Below are 23,654 nucleotides of genomic sequence, written 5' to 3' on the forward strand. Positions count from 1 at the left end.
GTGTGCTGAGTGTCCCGCCATTGCACAGCGCTGGGGCTACCAGACTGCCATCTAGTCTATTCCACCCAAAGCAGGAGTAAGAAACTCTCTTTGATCATGTCAGTTTATGGTTATCCAGGCCCTGAGTAAATCTTTTTTCTGTCTTCAGCACTTATGTTAGGTATTTCACTATTTGCTGGCATCAGCAGTAGAAGGGAGATAGTCAAGTCAGTTTTGCTACTTGTTAATTACTCTAGTATAAGGTTTCTCAGCTCTAGCATATTGACTTTGGGGATTGGATAGTCCTTTGTTGGGGGTGGCACCCCCCAGTCTTGATAACCAAAAATGTCTGCAGATATTGTAAATGTCCCCTGGGGGACAAAACTGTCCCCCTGATATGGGGTACTTTACAGAACCCTTTCAACCCACTATGGCAATAGAAGGATAGGAAAGAAGGTGAAGATCAAAAATTTCCTCTGCAGAGAAACTCTTCAGGGAAATCATCTTATCTCCACTCAGGTAGCAATGTTGAGGGCGGCAGGGCCCGTGTCGGGCAATAGGATGAACTCCCCGTCCGTGGCTGAGTGCCAAAGGGATGGGTGCTGGGGCCCCATCCTAGGCTGGAGCGTAGGGACCTGAGAGTTGCTGTAGCTCCAGCATAGGGAGAGTGGAGGCAGAAACGCGGGGCATGCGTGGTGTACGTGGTCCAGGCATGGCTGAAAGAACCCTTGTCTGTGGCCTGGATGAATCAGCTGGCACCAGACTGTGAAGAGCCGTGTTTGGCCAAGAAGTTAGCACTCCTGTCTGTGACATAGCTGAGTTATTGAAGTTAACATATGAGAAGTAGCGCCAGAGCTGTGCTTTCAGGAGGTTTGCTGTGGCAAACAGTGTATAGTTGGGCTGAAGAGGGAAGGCTGAGGCAGGGAGACTGTGGAGGTTGTTCCCTTTAAAATCACAGTGTTCTCCTCCCTGGAAAACTCATGGTTGATGGTCTAAATTAGAATGGGCAGTTCAAGGGGACTGGGAGCAGTTTGCGCTTCTAACCATGGGAAGCTTGCTGTCTTTACTCTTCACAGAATGGGGAGACCAAGGGCCCCCGGACATTTGTGACTTGTTTGTCACTCCCAAATTGGAGTGTCTGGGACACTCAGGAGCCCAATCTTGTTAGCTGGCTGGGTGCAAGGAGAAGCCTCATAGACCCTGGCAGTGGGTCAGCAACTCATCCTCCAGAGCTAATATGAAGGATAAGCAGTAGATTTCAAAGGAACCACTGAAAGCAACCTGAGTTTGAAAGGCCCGGTGACGCCCACCTGAGCTGTGAGTGGGCTGGGCAGCTTTGACGTGGAAGGCTCCACTGCAGAGGAAGTGGACCGGGCTCCAAGGGTGGCAGGACACAGCAGGCGGCCCCAAATGACTGCAGCTGCAGGTGATAAAACGGCTGTCCAGTGGGAGAGGGGCCCAGCCGTAACCACTGCTTTGTGCTGGGTCTCTCTGGCTTGTTAACATGTTTGGGTGAATTGACTGCAGCAGATGGGCCTTTCAGCTCGAGGCACCTTGGTTTCTAGGCCAGACCGGGTGACTTGCACCTCGTGACCCTCCCCCACCAGCAGAACAACCCGGCCCAGAAGGCGCCTGAGAAGAGGCCGAGGCAGTGCCCAGTCGGGCTCCCTGTGTCCTGCCTGCCTCAGGAACGGCTGCTGCAGCCTGTCGGGAGGCATGCGGAGGGGGAAAGAGCTCTGGACTGAGGAGTGTGAAGCCAGTGCTAACATCCCACCCTTCTCCACGATCCTGAGCAAATCCTTCCTCTTCTGGGGGCCACAGTTTCCTTATCTATAAAATGCGCAGGTTCAGTTAGAGTCAATCTGGAAGTTTCTTCCAAGTTCTCTGTTCTGTGTTATGTATCCCTGATTGTGTCTGTTGAGCTACAAAACAGATAATGAGCCACCCTCAATAATCAAAATAGAAGAAAAGCCCCTTGAGCAATTTTCTGTCAAAATAATTGTGTAAAAACTACACCAGGGACCCCCAGAACCAAATGCTTCACTCCTTTCCTTGGTGAATCATGTGTTCCTTTGGCTGACTGAAGCCAAACTGAATTAAACAAATTTCCTTTGATTGTGCTTCCCCGACAAATGTTTCTGTAGAAAGATGGGTTAGATCTCAGAACACCCATGCCTCTTTTCCCTCACCTTTTGCCATGTGCACGTGCACGCACATACGTGCACGTTTTTGTGTGTGTGTGTGTGTGTAAAACACACACACACACACCTTTCTTTGTTCAAAAAACAAAGCCAAACATTTGTAAATAAAATTCTTTGTCTAATTTAACTCACGGTGGGTGATTCCTGAAGTATCATTCCCTGGTAGATTTTCCAGGGGGTACGGAGAGGGGGTGGTGCTAGTTTGGAAGTCTCATAAGCAAAGGCTTGTAAACAATTCCATTCTTCCTTCATCACTAAGGAAGAAGAGCTTGTTCTCTTGTTCCCCAGGCAGTGAAACGGAAGTGTGGTTTCATCAAAGAGGAGGGAGATGATTTTGCTCTTAATTTTATTATTGTTACCCCATGTACTTTACAGAACCCTTTCAACCCACTATCTGATCTGCTGCTCCCCACAGCTCCAGCTCCGTGGGGTGGAGAGAGCAAAGGTTATCACGTTAGCCATGAAGAATCAGCCCGCACGTTAAATGACTCACCTGAGGCTACAGAGCCACTTTAGCACTTGGTCTCCTAATCCCCAGGCCAGGACTTTTTCTCCTCGCCTGCACTGCCCTTGAGAAACTTGGCCCCTGGCACCAGCAGCTCCATCACCTCCCGCTGGGGCAGCGGACAAGCCTCATCTCTCCTTCAGCCTTCTGAGCCCCAGAGACAGTGGCCCGCCTCCACAGGTCGGTCTCCAGTAGGGTCTGACAGCATCTAACTGATTAACACGAGGTAGAACTCTTCATGCAAGAAGAGTCTTCATCTCAGGGTAAGGCGGCTTATCTCTCAGGGAAGGGCAGATGTGACAATTCACAGTGGCTGGCACAGAAGCTGCCATCTGTCAAGGCAGGTTGGGGTTGGGGGCACGGGAGACAGAAGCCCTAACGGTAGCATCTTGCGCACACCCGGAGTGCCCACAAGCAAGGATCTCCCCTCCAGCCCCCGTCCCAGCTCGGCACACCAGGCTAAGGACCTGCTTGGTCATGTGGAAGACAAGTTTTGTCAAGACCTCACCGGAGAACTGCCGTCCCTCCCCCACCAGTTCTGTTCAGGGCTGCAAACTGACCTTGGTTTTCCCAAATGGATTGTTGGATCTGTTTTTGATGTGTATATACAAAGAATTTACTGTGGGAAAAGGGCTTGGTCTGCCTCGAAGTGCAATTTGAGTGTTTTTCCTTCTGTTGTGTGCTTATCTATCCATCTCAGGCAAGGAAATGTTCGTGACATATATTGCTTTGCCTTTTGGTGGAGGGAGTTTCTTGTATATTCTTTGTATCTTGCTGTAAATGGTCTGTGCCATGGCCACTCTTCCTGATAGACTAAAATATGTTTGTCTTTGTCAGATAAAATAGGCTTCGGGGCTTCATATTCTAACTTTACCCACAAATGAAAGTCCAAAATGCAAATCTTTGTCTTAGGCCAGATCCTTTTCTCTCCCCAGGTGATCCAACCGCTGTTCAAGTACTGGGGTTTTTTTCCCCCCCACTTTTAATAGTCATTTAAATACCTTATAACTACCCAGTTATCCATGATAATGAGAAGGGCCCCTGGTTTTTGAAAGGTGTGATTAATTTGAATAGCTCACTTTTGTCTTTAAATTCAACCTCTTCCCCTTCAAGGTCATTTATTGGTACTTCTAGCACTTCGTAAAATGGGGTTGATAGTTTTGCCTCCTTTTTTCCAAGGTGAGCCAATATTCAATAAATCGTCCTAAGGTTGGCGTAGGGAAAGTTTGAAGGGAGAGTTTGACCCAGTTACACTGTGGGAAAATCTACTAGGTCTTGAGAGGGAGGGGCATGGATTGGCAATGGAAGCTCAGACACCCATGCAGTGCTCAGGCCAGAACACCCCTGAGTTGTTGCACCTCTCCCCGGCCAGCCTTCCACCCCCTCTCCTGGAGACTCGGGCCAGGTCTGTTGACCAGCAGCAGGCGAAGCAGAGATGACCCAACGGTCCACCTCCTTCTAACTCCTTAGCCTACTTCTCTGAATGTAGTTTTTATGGAAGGAAACAGCACAGCCATAACCATAATTTTATTTTATTATTGGCCATAGTAGAGTACAACACTGCACATACTGTTGAACTTCACCTAAAGCAATTAGTCTGAACTAGAGTATCAAGAAGGGTAATGGGTTTAAAATTAGCCTCTCAGGTTCGGTGCCTCCAGAACTCCCATGCATTGCTGGTGGGAATATAAATGGGCATAACCACTGGAAATCTGTTTGGTAATATTTACTAAAGCTAAACATATGCCAACCCTGTTACCCAGCAGTTTCCCTTCTAGGTGTATCCCCAGGAGAAATGAGAGCTTATGTTCACTGAAAGACACATGCGAGAATTTTCGTAGCAACACCATTCATTATAGCCAAAGAGTGGAAAGAGCTCAAATTTCCATTGGTAGTAGAATGTATGACTAAATGTTGGCATAGTCCTGTAGTGGAATACCACACAGCGATAACAAAGGATGAATTGTTGCTGTACCCAACTGGGATGACTCTCACAGGCCTAACGTGCAACAAAAGAAGCCAGACACAGAAGACTGTATACTGCATTCTTCCATTTATGTAAAGTTCAAGAAAGTCACCTATAGTGATACATGTCAGGATAATAGTTACCTCCTGTCGGGGCGGGGGGATAGGGGATGGATAGTGATTGGGAATGGTAATGGAAGAGTTTTCTGGGTGCTGGAAATGTTCTGTATTTTGATCTGAGGAATGGATACAGGGGTATGCACAGCAGTGAAGATCTGGTGGGCTGTATACTTAAGATTAGTGCACTAGGCTCTGTCAGTTAGACACCCCCCTCAGTGGGAAATCGGAGGTGAGGGCTGAAGCATACGTGTTGGTATTAGGATATTTGCGCATCCTTGTCTCTGCCCTGACCTGTGGAACAGTCATCTACTCACTGCATGGCACACCACCAGAGCCTGCTGCCCAGTTTCCCGGTGGGAGGTATTTTCTACGTGAACAAGTCAGGGGGAAAAAAAATCACCAGTCATTCCTCTGCTTGTTGCTGGGGAGCAGGACTGGAGCAGGGCGGGAATTAATATGCAGAGGAATAAGCAGGAGGCCTGCCTGCCTGTCTGCCTATGCACATTCCCTGCTTAACGCGGGACTTAACTCTTCTAGGCTCCCTGGTCAGCCGCCCAGCTCTCTTGACAGGCTATGGAAATGATTAATGATCTTGTTCAAAGTCAGGAAAAAGCAGCGAGGGTCCTTGGCAGGGCCACGCCCTGGGTCCTGGGCCCTCACCCCTGACCAGTAGGCAGGAAGGCAGCCATGCGACTCTGTCTTGGGTCCCTGCCCCCTGATTGCTTCTGGTCTTGACTGGAATGTGCCCATTCTCTGTGGTGGGGAGGAAGTGGCCCTCCCCCCAACATTCCTGCCATCTCCCATCTTTGTCTTTAGTGCCAGAGGAGGCTATCTCCCCACTCTGCCCTCACCCCCACTAAGCTCTGTCTCCACGGTCTGAGTGCTGGGCAGACGAAGACGAGCCAAGTGCCAGGGAGCAGGTTTTGTTCAGCTCCATCTTCGCTGAAAGCTCGCGATCCCGGCTTTGGCCTGCGAGCGCCAGTGCCCAGCGGCATTCCCACCTCCAAGGGTTAAAGCCCCAGGAGCCCCCACAGCTTCGCTGGGTCCCGGCCTCATAAAAGCCTTTTCCACATCTCCCTCGGGCTGCCTCAGGCTCCCCCGCTGAAATCTGATAAGGGGCCTCTTTGTTGGAACTGTCAGTCTCCTTTATTGAGGAGGGAACTGGAGACCAGCGGCATTTCTTGGGGTACAGATAAGGCCCTGGATTGCTGTCAGAGGGAGCATGATTAATTACCCTCAATCCTAGCTCCTGCTTTGATAGCAGTGACTGACAGTCCACAGGCTTCCCCATCAGGTGCTCCCGCCCCCTCTGGGAGGTGTGATGGGGGCGGAGATTCGGCCTCCTGCAGGGGCGACACTGGTGACCCACCAAGAGCTCCCTGCAGTGGCTGCTGGCCTCCTTCCTGGTTCTCTGCAGGTTGCATTTGCATTTATTGTGGACTGAGGCCTGTCCCCTCTCAGGTGAAGAGCCTCTTTAGAGGAAGATGTAATCCAGCCCAGAGAATAGGCCAGAGACTCCCCCACTTCCCCACAATGCTAGAGAAAGAACCATTGCTTATGGACTTGAACTTCACAGACCTGGTCCTGAGCCACACAGGCGCCCTTCATTGGAGAAGATCCCAAACCGTCCATCTCAGGGTCACCTGGCAACATTATTTCGTAATTCAGGCAAGCTCCTAAAATCAAGTTACCTCCCTTGGTCATAGTCACAACTATCCATTTTTTTAAATTTAATTTAATTTAAATTTTGTATACAGCAGGTTCTTATTAGTTGTCCATTTTATACATATTGGTGTATATATGTCCATCCCAATCTCCCAATTCATCACACCACCACCACCACCACCAAACTATCAATTTTTGTTTTTAAGTTTTTATTCATAGACTCACAGGACTTTAGAACTGGACGTCATCTGGAAGCAAATCCCTTGCTTCAGACTGACAGGGAAACTGAGGCCTGAATATTGTCGATCCCCCCCATCCCCACCCCCAGCGTGATGTATTGGTTTTCTTTCTTGTTCAGGTAGGGAAACTCAGCTAAAAGGCCTTCTCCCCTTCTCTTCATAGTTGAGTCTCCTTGGGACAAGGGAGGTGGCTACCAGGCCCACTAAGCACAGGGCAGACTGCAGAGAGAGACCAGCCTGAGGATCCTGCCTCTCTCTTAGTTGTCAAAAGAATGGAAGCCAAGGCAGGTTTTGTGTCTGGATTGGCTGCATAACGTGAGAAAACCATGATGTCATGTAGAGCTGGGTCTCAGAATAGCTTCAGCTTTGTTTCTGAGGGTACTGAGGGGCCCGCCTGCACTGGGAGCTACTTTTAGCAGTTTCGTGGAGGGCCAACCATGAGGAAGAAAATGCCCATTCCCCTTACCCACTGATCCTGGAACCGGCGTGCCCGGCCAGGCCATAGGGGCCCTGGTGAGAGAAGCTATGACCTCCCACGTGCTCAGAGTGGGGCTGGGTTGCGGAGCAGCTCTGGCCTGTGTTTTCTCTCCAGCGGTGCTGAGAAGAGGTCACTCTGGGGATTTGAAATGCCACTTTGCTCCTTCCTTGTCTTCTCAGGTCCAGTATCTACCTGTTTCCCTTGCCCCTGAGCAGTTCCCAGCCTAATGCAGCCACTCTCTGTGTGACTATAAAAAAGGCTAATTTTTAATGAAATTTCTACATCTATGACATTGTTGTCTTTGAAAGAAGCCATCTCAAATGACTAGCCATTTAGTCTAGTGACTACTCTGAGCAAATCTATAATTCCTCTCTGGGGAGCTGCCTTCAGAGGCAGTTTGAGCCACACTAGATAATCTGTCGTGGTTTATGGCCACACCTCATCTTCACACAAAATCAGTATAAACAGCCTGGTCACTTCATCCTATTTTCCTGGCTTGTTTCCATGAATGACCATTTCTAAAAGTAAAACACATCCTTTACCTATGAAGATTTACCACCCTTGGAGAGAATCAAATGAAAATAGTGTAAACTCTGAAAGCTCTTCACAAACGGAGCGGTAGCTGGCTCTCCAAGGTGACAGTTCTGAAGGACAGCACTCCCCCGGCTGGACATGCCCTGCTTGACGGTCACTCACTCAGCCACACCTGTTCTGTGGGCATCACAAACCCAGCCCCCTTGCCCTCTTTAACACCTGTCTCCCCTTCTCTTTGGCCCCACTGAATGAAGTCATGGTTTCTTTACCTTCTCAAAATCCCCAGCTCTCCATCCATTCCTGTGCTGCCAGTCCTCTTATTGTAGGACTCAGACACAAAGGGCTTAACCACTCTGGGCCTCGGTTCCCCAGTCTGTTTAATAAGGGTCGTGACCCCCCTAATGAACCTGCCAGGACCTGAGAGGAGAGGGTGACTTCTGTTCAGGGCTGTCAGCAATTAGACACTTAGAGTTAGTGACAGACCCTGGTGGGCACACCACAGCAGGAAGAAAGGAAATGCGTTTAATATTCCCAGTTGGGTTAACACAGAGCTGGTTGCTTTGACTCTGAGAAGCAGGTTGGTTGGTTGGTTGGTTTAATCTGCATGGTAGTTTAGCTTATTAAACATTCTAATATTCAAGACATGATGAAGGAAAAACAATTCCTGCCTTCATTGAGCTTACAGTCCTCCTGGGATACCAGACGAACATATGTGAAACAAGTGTAACTATTTGCTGAACTTGTAGTGATTATATAGAAATTCTGAGAGGAAAGAAATCCATGTGAACTGGGGTAGTTGGAAAATTCTTCCTGGAGGGAGTGAACGTTGAAGGCCAGTGTAGAGAGGATTTGAGCGCAGACAGGTCATTTTAGGCTTGATGAGGAGGGACAGTAAAAACAAAAAGTAGAGGAGAGAGGAGCTTGGCTTTAGGGGTGAGGGTGAGAAGACCCAACTGATTGGAGTGAGAGTGAGTTGTTGGGACATGCTTAAAATACATCGTACGTAATCTTCTAAGGAGTGTTGGGGAACCCGAGTCATGAGATTGAACCTGTGAGGTGGGCTGGGTTGGCAATAAGAGTCATTGTGGGTTTTTAAACTAGGAAGCAAGTAATGGCGTGAAAGTGGTGTTTTCATTAGATGGTCTGGCAGCAGCGTGCAGGTTGATCACGTGGATTCAAAGCTGCTGGGGGCATCTGACGGTGAGCCAGCAAGGGCCTGGCCCAGGGTGGTGGCTGAGGGCCGGAGAGGAAGATGGCTTTGAGAGGGGCCTCAAAGCAGGAATCGGTGAGCCTCCCGACAGCCTAAAGGTGGGTGAGAGAGGAGGGAGAGGAGCCACTGCTGCCTCGGAGGTTCCTACCCAAGACCTCAGAGAATGATGGTGCTGCTGGAAGAAGAGGAAGTGGTGGGAAAAGGTAGCTGGCCTAGGGGATGAAGCTGAGCTCACTGTGAACATCTGACCTGGAAGTGAACAGGTCACATGTGTAAAGATGTTCTGGAAGCTTCTGGAATTGAGAGCTTTGGGGACTTGTGTTAGGGGGCCTTGGGAGTGGTCCTCCCAGACTCTCCAGGTGATGCCCTGAGGGTATGAACTCGCCAAGGCCATGAGCGTGCTCGGGCAGACAGGCCTGCGAAGAAGGGAGACCTTAGCCCTGTCCTGCCAGGAGACCAGTTCTGCTGCATGAGACTCCTGTGCTTATGACAGGAATAAGGTCTACTGTCCGGAACAGCACAGGGAGAAGTAGTTAACCAGTGCGCAAGCTGTCGTGCCAGCAGTCCTCTGATATTTTACCAGTGAATCTTTGAACTTAACTCTATGGCCCCTTTGTCCTTGACCCTCCGAAGACCAGCCGGTCAATACAAAGGTCTTCAAGACCTCTAGCTCCCTCCCCACACTGAGAAAAGAGACCCGGTCCCACCATAGCAGTGCCACGTGTTCGTGCTCACGCTGCTTCCTCCTCATAAACGTGGCACCCTTCACTCCACTCTGGCTTGAATTACCCTATAAAAGAGTTGGTGAGGCCAGTGATCTAGAGCTGAGAAGAAAAATGCCATTCCTTGAGGGGAAAGAAGCAGGAGGAGCTGAAACAAACAGCCCTTCTCTAGTCAAGCTGGCGTAACTCCACCAGGCAGGCAGTGAGACCTCAACAAGCCTGGGGTGCGGGCGGGGGCAGCCGCGGCACAGGAGGAGCAGCCTATGTACAGTAAAAGGACTTGCCATCAAAAGGCAACAAGTCTCATACCCTGCCCTGGACGGTGACCCTTCCTGCTGGAATTCTCCCCTCTGACCTCCAGATCATTAATCCCGAGGCTGCCAAATGACAGTCATCCATCACGCCTCCTGACGAGCATCCCAGCCACCGAGAAAGGAGCCTGGCCCCGCCCTCCCTGCCGTCCCCCGGTGCTCATTAGTGGGCCTTCCTGCTCGGTGCCAGGTTTCCTAATCAAGTCCCTGGCTCCTCTCACTTCCCTTCGGGGCCAGTGGGCGGAAGCGGCTCTGACCCTCCCTCTTTCAGAGGCCAGGGAGGGGTTGGAGTGAATTGTTGAGTGGCTTTTCATCCCCCTGGAGACCTGTGTGCCCAGCAGCTCCTTTGACATGGTGGGTACACAGGAGAGAAAAAACCATTTCTCTGCCCTGTAGCAGGAGAAGAGATGAAGAGAAAACAGGCAGTATGCAAATAAAAACACGGTTATAAACCGCACTGAGAGCTGCAGAAGAGAAGCCAAGGAAGCTCTCCAGGTGGACAATGGGGCAGGACCTCACCTGTCTTGGGAGTCAGGGAAAGACTTCCCTGAGGAGGCAGCTGAACAGCTTCTGAAGCCTCCAGAGGACTGAGTTGCCAAATCATTAGGAAAGAATCTGGAATCATACTGCTAGCAAAAAAAAAAAAAAAATCTTTGAAGTCATTTAGTCTGGCCCTCTTATTTACAGGTGGGAAACAGACCCAGAGAGGCTGTGTGTTTTACCCAGGGCCACACAGCCTGTGAGTTGGACCTGTCTTTCTGTTCTTCCCAAGGAGAACTGGCAGCTAGTCTGGTAGCTTCCAGGCTTTGAGAGTTCGAGTCAAATTATACTTGTAAGCAGATTTATGAACATATTTCCAGCTCAGCAAAAGGGTGGGCATCCACAGATGTCTTCTTTCTCTGCATGGTAATGACACAACCCTCTGTTTCTCTCTTTGCACAATCACAGGGACCCCCATCAACCGAATCCCCATCATGGCCAAGCAGATCCTGGACCTGTATATGCTGTATAAGCTGGTGACGGAGAAGGGGGGCCTGGTGGAGATCATCAACAAGAAGATCTGGAGGGAGATCACCAAAGGCCTGAACCTGCCCACGTCCATCACCAGCGCCGCCTTCACCCTGAGGACCCAGTGAGTGGCCAGAGCCTTGGGGAAAGGAAGCTAAGGCTGGAGAAAGGGGATGCTTTAACCTAGAGGAGAGGAAGGAAGGAAATTCCACTGTATAGTGAACAAGATGGGCGGAATTCCTGAAAGGGCCTGGAGCTTTCTGAGATGAATCCCTCCCTAACCTAAGTCATCCTGAGAGCGCCCCTTCCCAAGCATCTCCTGTGTGCTGCTGCTTCACTGTTCTGTTTCATTCAAACCTCACCAACAACCCCGTCAAGAGGTTTTTGTCCCTGTTTCCCAGACCACAAGAACTAAGTCTCAGAGGTTAGATCGTTTGGTCAGAGCCATACCAGCTAGTAAGTGGTCAGGCTGAAGAGTCACGCCTGGGCTTCTGTCTCTGAAATTCACGCTTTTTCCAGGACGTCATCTCCCACACAGCGCCCCTACCCTAAGCCTGGCCCTTCCTACCTGACACTTAGCTTGCCCAGCAACAGCGGACCCAGAGGAAGGCAGGCACTGGGATCCCACTGGGATCGGCGACCTGTTTTTCTACCCATTCGAGTTAATTATAAGGGTGATAGAAGCAGTGAGAACAGGAGGAGCACTGGCGAATGAGGGCCAGAGGGGAATCTGTTCTTTCAGAACTCTGGACGTTGTTCTGTGAAAAATACGGAAAGATCAGCCATACATAGGTTAGGTGACATGTTAAGGCCTTGTTGAAACTGTTCCAGGAGAAGTTGGGAACAGAGCAATATCCAGCATAGCAGTCCTTCTCCCAAGGTTCTTGGGTAGCGAATTGCTTCTTGGGGCATCTGACACAAAGAGGGACATCACTTCTAGGTCCACACACAGTGGGAAGAATTGCTCCTGTCTGACCAGCCTGACTCAGAATGGTTAGGAGATCAAGGAGCCAGAAAGACATTGCAAAACATGGCATTTCTCATTTCTCCCAGGACACTAGAAAGGCGCCACAAAAACATGAAACGTTAGCGAAAGTATCTATTTCCCTAATGAACTGTGCCTCCACTTCGAGCTGCGTTTAGAATTGGGTAGCAGTTAGAGGGCCTGGGGTGGGGCTTCGCTGTCCGGGAGGTTCCTCTTCTATCACATGCACCAGGTTGTGCTCCTTTGTCCTAGAGGACAGAGCCTGCCCCACAGAGCCCGCTTCCAGAGGCCCATCGACTTAAACTGGGCAGCCCTTGTGCCACGTTTTGGATGACTCTGGCTTCCTTCCTTCCTTCCCTCCAGGTATATGAAGTATCTCTATGCCTACGAGTGCGAGAAGAAAGCCTTGAGCTCCCCGGCCGAGCTCCAGGCAGCCATTGATGGCAACCGGAGGGAGGGCCGCCGGCCCAGCTACAGCTCCTCCCTCTTTGGCTACTCGCCCGCTGCTGCCTCTGCCGCTGCCGCTGGGGCCCCTGCCCTCCTCTCCCCACCCAAGATCCGCTTCCCCATCCTCGGGCTGGGCTCCGGCAGTGGCACCAATGCCAGTGGCCCTCGGATATCCCCAGCAACCACTCTCAGGAAAGGTCTGCAGGGCCCTTGTGAGGAGGAAGGGCAGGGAGGAAGGGCGCCAAGTTCCCTGGGTCCAAGACCCAGGTGGGAGGGTGGGTTATGGGTTGGGTCCAGCTCTGGTGCCGTTGTCAGGTGATGGAGTCCCAGTGACAACCGTGCCCGTGCCAAATCGCCTGGCTGTGCCTGTGACCTTGGCCAGCCAGCAGGCCGGTACCCGGACGGCCACGCTGGAGCAGCTGCGGGAGCGGCTGGAGTCGGGGGAGCCCCCTGAGAAGAAGGCGTCCAGGCTGTCAGAGGAGGAGCAGCGCCTGGTGCAGCAGGCCTTCCAGCGCAACTTCTTCAGCATGGCACGGCAGCTGCCCATGAAGATCAGGATCAATGGCAGGGGTGAGTGCCGGGCCCAGGCACCAAACCCCGGCTCCATTCGAGGGCCCGTTTACGTCCCGGGGACTGGGGTGGAGCCCCTCCAGGTTCTGCCCCCCGGCCCCCAGAAGGATCTAGAGGCCAAAGAGCCACCTGAGGCTTTGGTGGCCACAGAGGTCTCAGTTCACCAAAGCTGAAGTCATTTTGCAGGGGACCTGCAGTTTCCTCAGGCGTGCCCTGTTCTCTAGCAAAGAGGAGAAGCAGTTGTTCAAGGAGGAGCAGGAGGCCTTGAGGGACAGCTGCCGCGTCTTCCCCATCCCCTCCTGCCTTTTGATCTGTCTCAATTAAAGGGCTCGCCCTTCACCCCAGTGCCTCACCATCTGGGAGAAAGACAGCACCTCCTTTCCGGAGGCTCAGTGAGGGGCCAGAGCTGCCTCAGGCCAGGCTGCCAGTGACCCCCGGGAGAGAGGGGAGGAGGAAATACAAGTTTGGCAGCATAACTGGCATCTTTTCCCTTCCCCTCCACATTTTTCAGGTGCCCCACCTTCTCCCCGCCCCTCCCCCCACCCGCAACCATGCACTCCACATCCCTTGTTCCCCTTGTTCCCCTTTCCCCCTCACACACATTTTCTTTGCCATTCTTGACTCTATCTCAGAACAAACATGAGCGGGCTCGTGTTGGGAAGAAATCAGGTGTGAAGAGAGCTGTGCGTGTTTCCAGGCAGCCCCTCCCTGTCCCACTCCCCCCCTGGCGAGGAGCCGAAGGGAACTGGAGGTGACAGCCCGGACAGCAGGGCTCTGCCCTCTTGACCCACTCAGGCCAGGTGCCCCTGGCCCTGCACAAGCCACAGGCTAATAGATGAGGCAGCTCATCTGGAAGAATTCCTGGCTCTCAACGTCATGAAAGGGCAGAGTCTCGGGTGAGCCAGGCGAGGCCCTGTGTGCCAGCGCCTGCAGCCTTCCACAAACCACGGAGGACTCAGATGGAGAGGGAGTGCCAGGTGCTGGGCAGGTAGACCCTCTCCTTGGGGACCTCCCAGCCTGGTTAAGGGGAGGAGGAGGCAAGGCAAATCCTCAGAGGAAGGGGCTGGGTCTTAGTGACCTCTGACGCCCCACTCGGTGGATAGTGGGTGCTCAGGGTTTGCTGAATCGTGTTGAAAGCATCAGTGCGCAGCTGCGAGCTGAGGTCAGCCTCCTTGCCTATGTGATGCCTCTTCTCTGAGAGCAGAGGGAGTTGGGAAGGTGAAGTGGTTCAGTGGAGAAAGCAAGCCGTAGGACATTCACCAGCCTGGTTCTCCTGCCACACCTTACGCTTGGCAGAAGGTTATCCAGGTGCTTTCTAACTCTGGGAGGCCTCAGCCTGTTGTGGCCAGGCCGGGAGGGTGGGAGAGCCTTGAAGGGAACGACAGAAATGCTGGAGGGCTTGACCGGGCCTGCTGTCTCCCTTGTCCCCAGCAGAGGACAGAGCAGAGGCCTCGGCTGCAGCGGTGAACCTTACCACGAGCAGCATTGGGAGCATCAACATGTCTGTGGACATCGATGGCACCACTTACGCAGGTGAGGCTCTTGGGGCTCTGAAGGAGGCGGCAGGGTGGCAGCCAGCCTCAGTACAGCTCCCTGCAAGACCCCCTTGTCACCCTTCTGTCTGAACATCTTCCCAGGGGTGGCTTCCTTTCAAGGTTCCAAAGGTAAAGTAGTTCTTCCGGATGAGGAGGGCTGAGGATTGCTAATAGGATGACAGATCCCCCTCCACCATTTTTTTTTTTTTTTTTGCGGTACGCGGGCCTCTCACCGTTGTGGCCTTTGCCGTTGCGGAGCACAGGCTCCGGACGCGCAGGCTCAGGGGCCATGGCTCACGGGCCCAGCCACTCCACGGCATGTGGGATCTTCCCGGACCGGGGCACGAACCCTTGTCCCCTGCATCGGCAGGTGGACTCTCAACCACTGCGCCACCAGGGAAGCCCCACCACCACCACCTTTGATAAAGTGATGGAGACCCCTTGTCTAACCCTTTTTCGACCAATGGTTGGCTCGTTATTTGAAAAAGTCATTTAACGTAAAGAATCATAATCAACTCTATCCACACCTTTAACATTGTATTATAAGTTAAATCAGTGTCCACCATTACAGTCTTTCAATGCATGTGTCTCCTTTCTTTGACTGGTTCAGCTCTTCTCTTCCTGAACATCATCTGTCATGGTCCAAGAACTGACACAGGCAAAGGAATCTGAGCACAGCAGAATCAGCCTATATTTTCATGATTTTCCCCCCAGTCTTTTACGATTGTCTCTTCCTAGATCTAATTTGGCAACAGTTTTTTGTTGGTTGGTTGGTTTAGCACCTTTACGAAGACTTTCCGAGGTGTTCAACTTAGTTTTCATAGAAACAGCAATCCGTTTCCCACTCCCATTTTGTTAGTGTAGAGATGAGTTTGGGGATAAAGCCAGCTGACTGGTGGTTTTTTGTTTTTTTTTTGGCTGCATTGGGTCTTTGTTGCTGCGCACGGGCTTTCTCTAGTTGCGGCAAGCGGGGGCTACTCTTCGTTGAGGTGCGCGGGCTTCTCATTGCAGTGGTTTCTCTTGTTGCGGAGCACGGGCTCTAGGCCCGCGGGCTTCAGTAGTTGCAGCGCGTGGGCTTCAGTAGTTGCAGCACACGGGCTTCAGTAGTTGTGGTGCGTGGGCTCAGTAGTTGTGGTGCATGGGCTTAGTTGCTCCGCGGCATGTGGGATCTTCCCAGAGTAGGGATTGAACCTGTGTCCCCTGCATTGGCAGGCGGATTCTTGACCACTGTACCACCAGGTAAGTCCCTCCAGCTGACTCTTGTTAAGCACAGCTTGATGAGTGGGGGCCCCAGAGCACGGGCACACTGGCCAGTGGCCTCCTGCTGGGAGCCTGGGCATCAATCACCTGTTTTAGAGGGGGCATGGGGAGGTGCCCAGTGGAGGGGGGTTAGAGCTGCACCTTCTGTCGAAACCAGGGGCATTTCCACAGGGCATGCTTTGAGTGCTCCTGCTCTGGGGACTGGGGCCAAGGCCGCTCTGGATCTCTGCCGGGCCACTTGCTGGGGGCATCACGCTTGGGGCCAGGGAAGGGGCAGAGTTCCTGGAAGCAGCCTGCAGAGAAGCAGGGATGCCAAGTTGCCTAGCCACTCACCACAGAGTCAGTGCTTCAGAGACCACGCCACGTTCAAAGGTCTCTGCCTAACACAGACCCCTCAAGGAGACTGGGCGAGCTGGCGGCTAGGGCCTGGATGCCCTTTGCCTTCTGGTGGTGCCGTGTGGTCGAGGAGGTTTGGGGGTTGGGAGTGGGTCTGTGTGGAAAGCAGGGAAGGGGGAGATCAGTGCCTGGCTCTCCATCTCCTCTCATCCTTTCTCAGGAGAGAGGAGGATATGCCTCCTCTCCCTCAGCATGGGGAACAGTCAGAAGAGAGTTGAAGGCTCCCCAAACCTCACTTGCCTCAATCCTGTCCCACCTGTGTCCTTTCTCAGTGGCTGTGCAGTCACCCAGGTCCGGAGCTTGGAAGTCATTCCTGAGAGCCCCTCAGGCCCATCACCCACCAGAGCTCAGCAGACGCCACTGCTCTGCTGCGTCCCCGCCGCATGGCCCTGGTTCAGACCTCTCTTCTCCCCTGTTAGAGTAGCTCTGACTTGCAGGCTTGCATCCACCCACATCCTCCCAGCCCCACAGAGAGCTCTGAAATGCCCGTCGCGTGATGTCTGTCCCCTTCTTCCCCTTAAAACTTCAGGGGCTTCACAAGCCCCACAGGGTACGACCCCGGCAGCCTGGAGACACGCAGGCCTCCGTTTCCTCGCGCTGCCACCTCTCCAGCCTCCTGTGCCGCACGCCTGCCTTCAGCTCCCCCCGGGCCTGCCGCGTTGCTGCACCAGCCTCCAGCACGTTCGCCGCCTCTCTCTGTTCTTTGTTCTCTCAGATTTCCTCTGCCTGCCACACCGTCTCCTCCTCGTCGTGTGGCCACTTTTTCTAAAAAGTCCAGGCATGCTCTCCCGCCAGAGCTTCTCCTGACCCACTTTCCCCTGCCCTCCAAAGCCGCCTTTTTTCCCCACAACACGCTGGGTACACTTCACTTAGAGCCTTTGTGACATTTCAGCAAAATGACTCTGTCCGTCCCCCTCACCAGCCTGTAAGCACCTGCAGGCAGGGCAGTGTCGGCACCTAGCGCAGCGTCCAGCATGGAACCTCCTCGCCCAGAGTTAGGCGGCAATAGATACAGTGGAATGAACTGAATCCCTGAACCTGTCCCTCCTCTCCCAATGTGCTCACACTTGCTTCTCCCCGCCCCCACTCGCTCAGGTGTGCTGTTTGCCCAGAAACCTGTGGTTCACCTCATCGCAGGATCCGCTCCCCAGAGCATCGGCAGCAGCGCCAGCAGCAGCAGCAGTTCTCACTGCTCGCCAAGTCCTACCTCGTCCCGGGGCACCCCCAGTGCAGAGCCCTCCACCAGCTGGTCCCTCTGAGGGGCAGGACCCAGCTCCCAACTCCCTCCACCCTCCCATCGAGAGTGGAGGAAGCTGATGCACAGAATTTACCTCATCTCATGGAGCCCACATCAAACACCATTTGGCCAGATGTTGAGAGTTTGGACCTGTCCGTCTGTCCAGGCTCCATCAGGTCCTGCTGTACTCTAGAGGCAAGGAGAGGCTGGAGGGGCCTGACAGGGCAGCGTTGTCCAATCAGGGATTGTCCTGGAGAACTGGGCGGGGTCTGTGGGCGTCCAGCTTCCTCCAGGGCTCCCAGGCCACCTCCCATCCCGGGCACAGTGTATTGACAATCTGTAAGCTGACACAGGGCTGGAGGCCCTCCACATCCCTTCCCCTTTAATTTATTTCCCTTCCCTTGCCTTCTGCCGTGACCCCAGGGTCACTGGTCTCTTCCCCTGCTCAGTCCCCCAATCTTTGACTCCAGTGTGGGGCTGCTAGGAGCCAAGAGCATGTCTTTGTGGCCCTTCTCTGCTGAGCATGGCATGGGGTCCTCCCAACCCACCTTGCCTCCCATGTTTGGTTCTTGGGGTGTGGGTCTCTCAAATTCAAGTCTTGAAGCAGTCCTCAGGGCCCCATATCCCCCTTTTAATGGTCCCAAGACAGGGATCATGAGGGCAGTCCTCAGGACCCAGGGCCTGCTGGGCATCTGCTGAGGGAGAGGCAGAGCCTCAGGGGCTGCCCAGGCAGGCCCTGGCACCCACTCCACTGACCCTTTTCTGACCCTGCCAGACCTCACGTCCCCACTCATCCCTGTTGGCCAGCTCTCCCAGGAAACAGCCCACTTGTCCCTTGGGCCCCTCTTCTTCTCGTGGGGCCCAAACCTGCCAATGTCAGGTTCATTGAAATACCTCAGATTTGTAACTGTTGATGTTTGATTCTTCAGGAAGTATTTGCATCTCTGAAATCTTTTTTATATGTGTTTGCTGACTTTTGTGTTTTTTTTTACTTTAAAATTTTTATTGTTGTTATTGTAGCACCAAAGAAATGAAAGCAGATCACCCCAAAAGCCGAGCAAATGATTTGGTACCCCAGCCCCTCCGGCCCTTCCCTAAGACCCCAGTGAGGGTGCGAGCGAGGCAGCAGGAGAGACGACTCAGGGATCACAGTGGCAGGAGGGGGTGGAACGGAGAGGCCCGCTCTCACGCAGGTTGGATCGTGAAACCACACCGGTTCTCAAGATGGCCCTTGACCCATTTCCCACCAGAGCAGGGCAGTCCCAAACCCCAGCGCCCAGTTCACCAGGGTGGGGGCAGGGCATCTTCCCTTCACTCAACATTCCCACCTCAGGGCAGGAGTGGGCTGTGGAGGCCATGGACCTTGGAGAAGTTGAGCTGCCCCAGAGGGTGAGGAGATGCTGAAAGAGCTCTGTCTCTCCTCTTGGACCCTGGGGTGGAGTGGGCTGTTCCTGTGTCCTAAAGAAGAGGTGATTCTCACACAAGGCGCGCCTCTCAATCGAGTAAGCCCTGCAGTGTTCAGTGGAACCCCACCTGCTGTGACATCATCGCGCTGTGGTGGTGGGAGACCATGGTGGCACAAGCCCACGCACGACTAACGCTCAGTCCATCTAGGAAAGGAAAGGGAAATCATACGCTTGAGCACAAAACACATACCTCAGCCCAGTGAGCTGCAGCTGCACTGACTGCATCTTCTCTCCCTTCCCTAGCCCTCCACACTGTCTCACACTCACACATACTCACACACACAGCCCCATCCATTGGGGACTGACCCTCTCCTGGCCTCACCAGGCCGGCGCAGGGCCTGGCAGAGAAGGGCGTCTGAGGTCCGTGTCAGGGAGGAGCCCGGTTGGCTGGCGCTGGGCCCACTTGAAGGCATCGCAGACATTTGGCCAGTGTGTCTTTCTCAGGGCTTTGGTCACAAAGGATGGACTCTTCCCACCTGGAGGACACAGGGGTGGTGCACTGTGTCTTCCTGGTTGTTGGATCCTCTCCCTTTCCTCAGGCAGCTTGCCCAGCTTGCCCTCTCAGCAAGCCCTCGCTGCCCTCAAGGGCAACAGCAGGGTCTCAGCCTGAAAGCCCGAGGGTGGGAGCGCCGGCAGGTGCCCCCAGAATGGGGCCCTGGGCCAAGAGGAGCTCTCCTGACGGTGCAGCCCTGAGGTCACATGGCAGCCATTGGCCAGGGCCGCTCCGTCCCCTCCCCCTCCCCATCTTACTTGTATTTAACCAGGAAAAAATGTGATAGCACATGGGTAGCCTAGGCAGTGGATAAATACCTCAGAAGTCCTCTTGCAGCAAGTGTCTGTATATGTTGTGGTCATTTTCTATCTTACATGTTCTCGAATGTTTATATTTCAATAAACCTCTACCTCTTCACACAAGCAGGTCTCGCAGGCGCTTTCAGTGACTCTTTCATTTGACAGTACTAGGGAAGAGGCGAGGACCTTCAGAATGAAAGGGGCTAAGTGAACTACTCCTCTGATCCCTTGATTTTTCCTAACCCTTCTCTTCGCTGCTCACCCATCGTTTTCCCAAAGCGCTTACTCTCAGCCTGTCTTCTGTATTAGCTGGGCACCGCTGATATTGCATGATCACCAAAACTGACTCCCCTGGTGTCACGTCAGGGTCCCAGCAGGCACAGGGCCAGGGGTCTCCTCCATGAGCAAGCCCTCTTTGAGCTCCTGCTGAATAAGTACTGTCCCCACGCTCACAGAGCTCACACTCTTGTCTGGGAGGCACACACGACTAGACAAAAACCGAGTCTTTAGAATACAGCATGACTGGGACCAGTGGGGTAGATAAATGCTGGAGCAGCTCACTAGGGAATCTCTGGAAGGCTTCCCAGCAGCGGACATTTCAGCTAGAAGAATGAGGTGGCCAACTGGAGACGCGAGGAAGAGCAGAGGAAGTGATACATGTGGAAGCTCGGTGGCATCAAAGGACCCGGCATTGGGGAACTGTGGGCAGTGCCTAGGGTTGGGGGGTGCTGGAAAAAAGTGTGGCTGGGGCCAGGATGGAGCCCCAGCTAAGGAATTTGGGCACCATCCTCTGAGCATCGGGACCCTGCTGACATGTTTTAAGGAGGACATAGGCTTAGAAAGAGGCTTTTCTAGAAGGGTGATCTGGAGCTGGGAGACATTCTAGGCATGGACACCCTGGGACACTGCCACTGAAACAGGCCTATACCCAGACTGCTCAGCCTTTTTCTCTGCCACGATGCGCATCGTATGGGCACAACCTGGTTTTGGCAAAACCAAAAGAAATGGGCAGAGAGGTAAAGCACTGGGTGGGTTTGTGATTGCCCATCTCCATCCATAACAACATACACCTCGCCTGTCTGCAACCTCTGAGGCATGGGGAGGGGGTTCTCTCTGCCATTTTGAAGTGCTAGAAAGTGAGGGTGACACTGGGACAGTCTTGAACCTCTCACTGACTTTTTAAAATCTTGTGAAAGAAATAACCAACCCTTTATTACTTTAATTACTAACCAATAGTTGGGATCACACGTCACAACCTCCTGTGACACACCAGGAGGCTGCCACATGGAGATTCAGTGGGCCTGGTATGGGAGGAGGCCCAGAGATGAGGAGAAGCAGGGTCCAGAGACATTTGAGTTAGAAGTATGGAGTGGCTGTGAGGGGACGCTGAGGGAGAAGTGGCAGCTGAATAAGCCTCCTGGTAGAGATGGAGAATCTGAGAAGACCAAGGCACTGAGCCACTGCAGTTCCATCCCACTTTAAATTAACAGAAAAAAATATAGGAGAATATCTAAGACCTCGAGAAAAGGAAGAATTCCTCAGACTAGACCCTCCGAGAAAAGTTCATCAAAAGATACCATAAGATAAAAAGACAAACTGGGAGGAGATGCTTGTAACACACAACTAGTCAGAATTTCTTTCTTTTTTTAAAAAAATACTTATTGTTTTTTTTGTTTTTTTTGCATTACGGGCCTCTCACTGTTGTGGCCTCTCCCATTGCGGAGCACAGGCTCCGGACGCGCAGGCTCAGCGGCCATTAAATGCTTATTGTTAAGACAAAAGCAAAAAGAAGGATTGAGGAGAGGGGGCAAAGTCATGAACAGGTGTTTGGCAGAAGAGGAAATAAAATGGTCCTCATTAGTAATCAGGGAAATGCACAAAAATCCATTCCACACCATCAGATTGGCACAAACTGTAGTCTTAAAATACCAGGCCTTGGTGAGGATGGGGAGCAATGGGAACTTTCACAGATTGCTGGGGGTTGGGGGGGGATAAATTAGCCTAACTCTGGAAAACACTATGGCTGTACCTAGTAAAGTGGAACGTGCCCATGCCCTGGGGCCCAGCAATTCTGCTCCCAGGTTTGTACCCCAGAGGAACTCTGAACGTGTGCCCCAGGACATGGGATGGCACTGATGGTAATAAGGAGACTGTGAAATTACCAATTACTGAACACTGGTGTATCCAGGTGTGGTTTAAGTTCTTTGCATGAATTAACTCGTTTGCTCCTCTACACATTTATGAGTTTGGAGGCGCAGAGAGGTTGAGTAACTAGCATGAGGTCCCAGAGCTGTGAGAAGAGCAGTCGGTGGCTACGGAGTCCAGAATCTGCCCTAACCACGAGCGAGGCAAAGCACTCTGCTCAGTGTCTCATTTAACACTGCACCCATAGACCTGTGAGGCAGAGACTTCGTTCATTTTACAGATGAAGAAACTGAAGAGCAGAAATGTGCACGAGGTCACAAACGTAGTGAATGGCAGGGCTGGGAACGGACTCTAACGCAGCTGTCCAACTTCTCCCGCAGATACCTCTTTTAAGTTAGGGCAGGGGTAACCCAACGCGGTTACGAGAGGGAAGCAGAGGACGCGGGGAGGGGAGTCTGGTTATCCCACGTCTCGGCTCTGGCCCCACTCGACTCCCCGAGCCTCGCACAGCAGGGTGGGTCACCTGAGGGACGTGAGCATCTCCGGGACCAGCTTTCCCAGCCGCGAGCCGCAGCTTCCCCCACCTCATTGGCCAGGGCTGGGCATGTGCCCTCCGCGCAGCCAATGGGGCGAGCGCGGGGTGGGGGGCGGCTGGGAAGGGCCTGGGGCCGCGCGGCGCTTGGAGGGTCGGTCCGGCGCCGGCAGCGTCTCTGCCCGCCTCCCTATGAAATGAAGTGCCGGTTACTGCCCGGAAAGGAGGGGGAGTTGGTGGCTTGGGACTTATGAAAGAGAAGGTTTGTAATCACCACCGGAAGGAAAGGGAGAAGGAACCGACCAGACCAGCAGGACTGGGAAGAGTGGGAGCCCCCGCTGCGCTTGGAGACAGTGAGTACCAACCCCGTCAGCAGCTGGCACACAGGGACACACAAGAAGGCAAAGGGGTGGTGGGGTGGCCTTCTGTGCCAGGGGAACAAACCGGAGCCGGGTCTGAGATAAGCCGGTGGAGGGCAATGCTCCGCCTACCCGGAGGGCCTTTGGGACAGGGTGGGCAGCCATCTGGTTTGGAGGCATTCCCTCGTAAGGGACCCAAATCGCTCAGGCCCATATGAGCAGACAGGAGGGGTATTTATTCTCCGACATCAGGGTATGTGGAGGAGCCCAAGGGCAATGGGACCTGGGGCTGGCCTCAGGAAGGGTCTGGAACCCAGAAGCGCTGCCCGTGGAAGGTATTCCTCCCCTCCTGAAGACCAGCTCAGCCTGACGCCTGAGCTACAGAGCAAGGTGAGATGACCATCCGAAAGGTCAACTTATGTCTTCTGCATGCATGAGACCCCCTGGGCTGAACCAAAATCTCTCCATCCCAATTTCAGTTTCTGGGAATCGTCAGCTCCATTTACTCTTACTGAAATACCCCTTTTTCCGCAGAGAAAAACGGCGGTTGACAGCTCCCCAGTTTTATGTGTCCAGTTTTCAGCCCAGGAAAGATTACTCTTTTGTTCTAAGTCCAGTGACCCCAGGAAGGAGACCATTGGTTCAGTTGGGTTCAGCACCCAGTGCTGGACCAATCAGTTGAGAACTTGACAGCCCCCACAGTAGCCTGTATATGGCAGGGAGGGCAGAGGACATTTTGTGGAGGACGATGCTGGAGAAACAATCCCAAAGATGTTCTGTCCCATTGCCCTGCCAGAGTCCCCCTCTGCAAAACCCTGCTTCACTTAAGGCAGTAGATGGGGGGAGCGTTCAGTGACAGCATCGAGGATGGTTCTGGGGGGCATGTGGCCCAGCTAACAGAGCTCTGTAGGGGAAGGAAGCACAGAGGAGGGTGGGGAGGGAAGTTCAGAAAAAGAAAAATGGCCAGTTGACCTTGAGGGGGATGTCAACCCT

The 23,654-nt window shown here is 53.0% G+C and overlaps 1 protein-coding gene across 10 annotated transcripts in view; it reads left to right on the top strand.

Moving 5' to 3' along the window:
* Nucleotides 1–23,654, top strand: part of ARID3B (AT-rich interaction domain 3B) — a 68,240-nt gene that overhangs the window by 34,230 nt on the left and 10,356 nt on the right. For 7 of the 10 annotated variants that reach the window (XM_067753462.1, XM_067753444.1, XM_067753471.1 and 4 more), the window contains exons 5-9: nucleotides 10,878–11,061; nucleotides 12,286–12,566; nucleotides 12,685–12,939; nucleotides 14,371–14,472; nucleotides 17,226–22,655. In XM_067753462.1, the coding sequence (XP_067609563.1) occupies nucleotides 10,878–11,061; nucleotides 12,286–12,566; nucleotides 12,685–12,939; nucleotides 14,371–14,472; nucleotides 17,226–17,389 (986 nt within the window). In that variant the 3' untranslated portion in view covers nucleotides 17,390–22,655. Of the gene's footprint in view, nucleotides 1–10,877; nucleotides 11,062–12,285; nucleotides 12,567–12,684; nucleotides 12,940–14,370; nucleotides 22,656–23,654 lie in introns of those variants that run through there. The other 3 variants (XM_067753503.1, XM_067753521.1, XM_067753513.1) reach the window with 3 other exon arrangements.

Source organism: Pseudorca crassidens, chromosome 1, assembly GCF_039906515.1.
Source record: "Pseudorca crassidens isolate mPseCra1 chromosome 1, mPseCra1.hap1, whole genome shotgun sequence".
NCBI lineage: Eukaryota > Metazoa > Chordata > Mammalia > Artiodactyla > Delphinidae > Pseudorca > Pseudorca crassidens.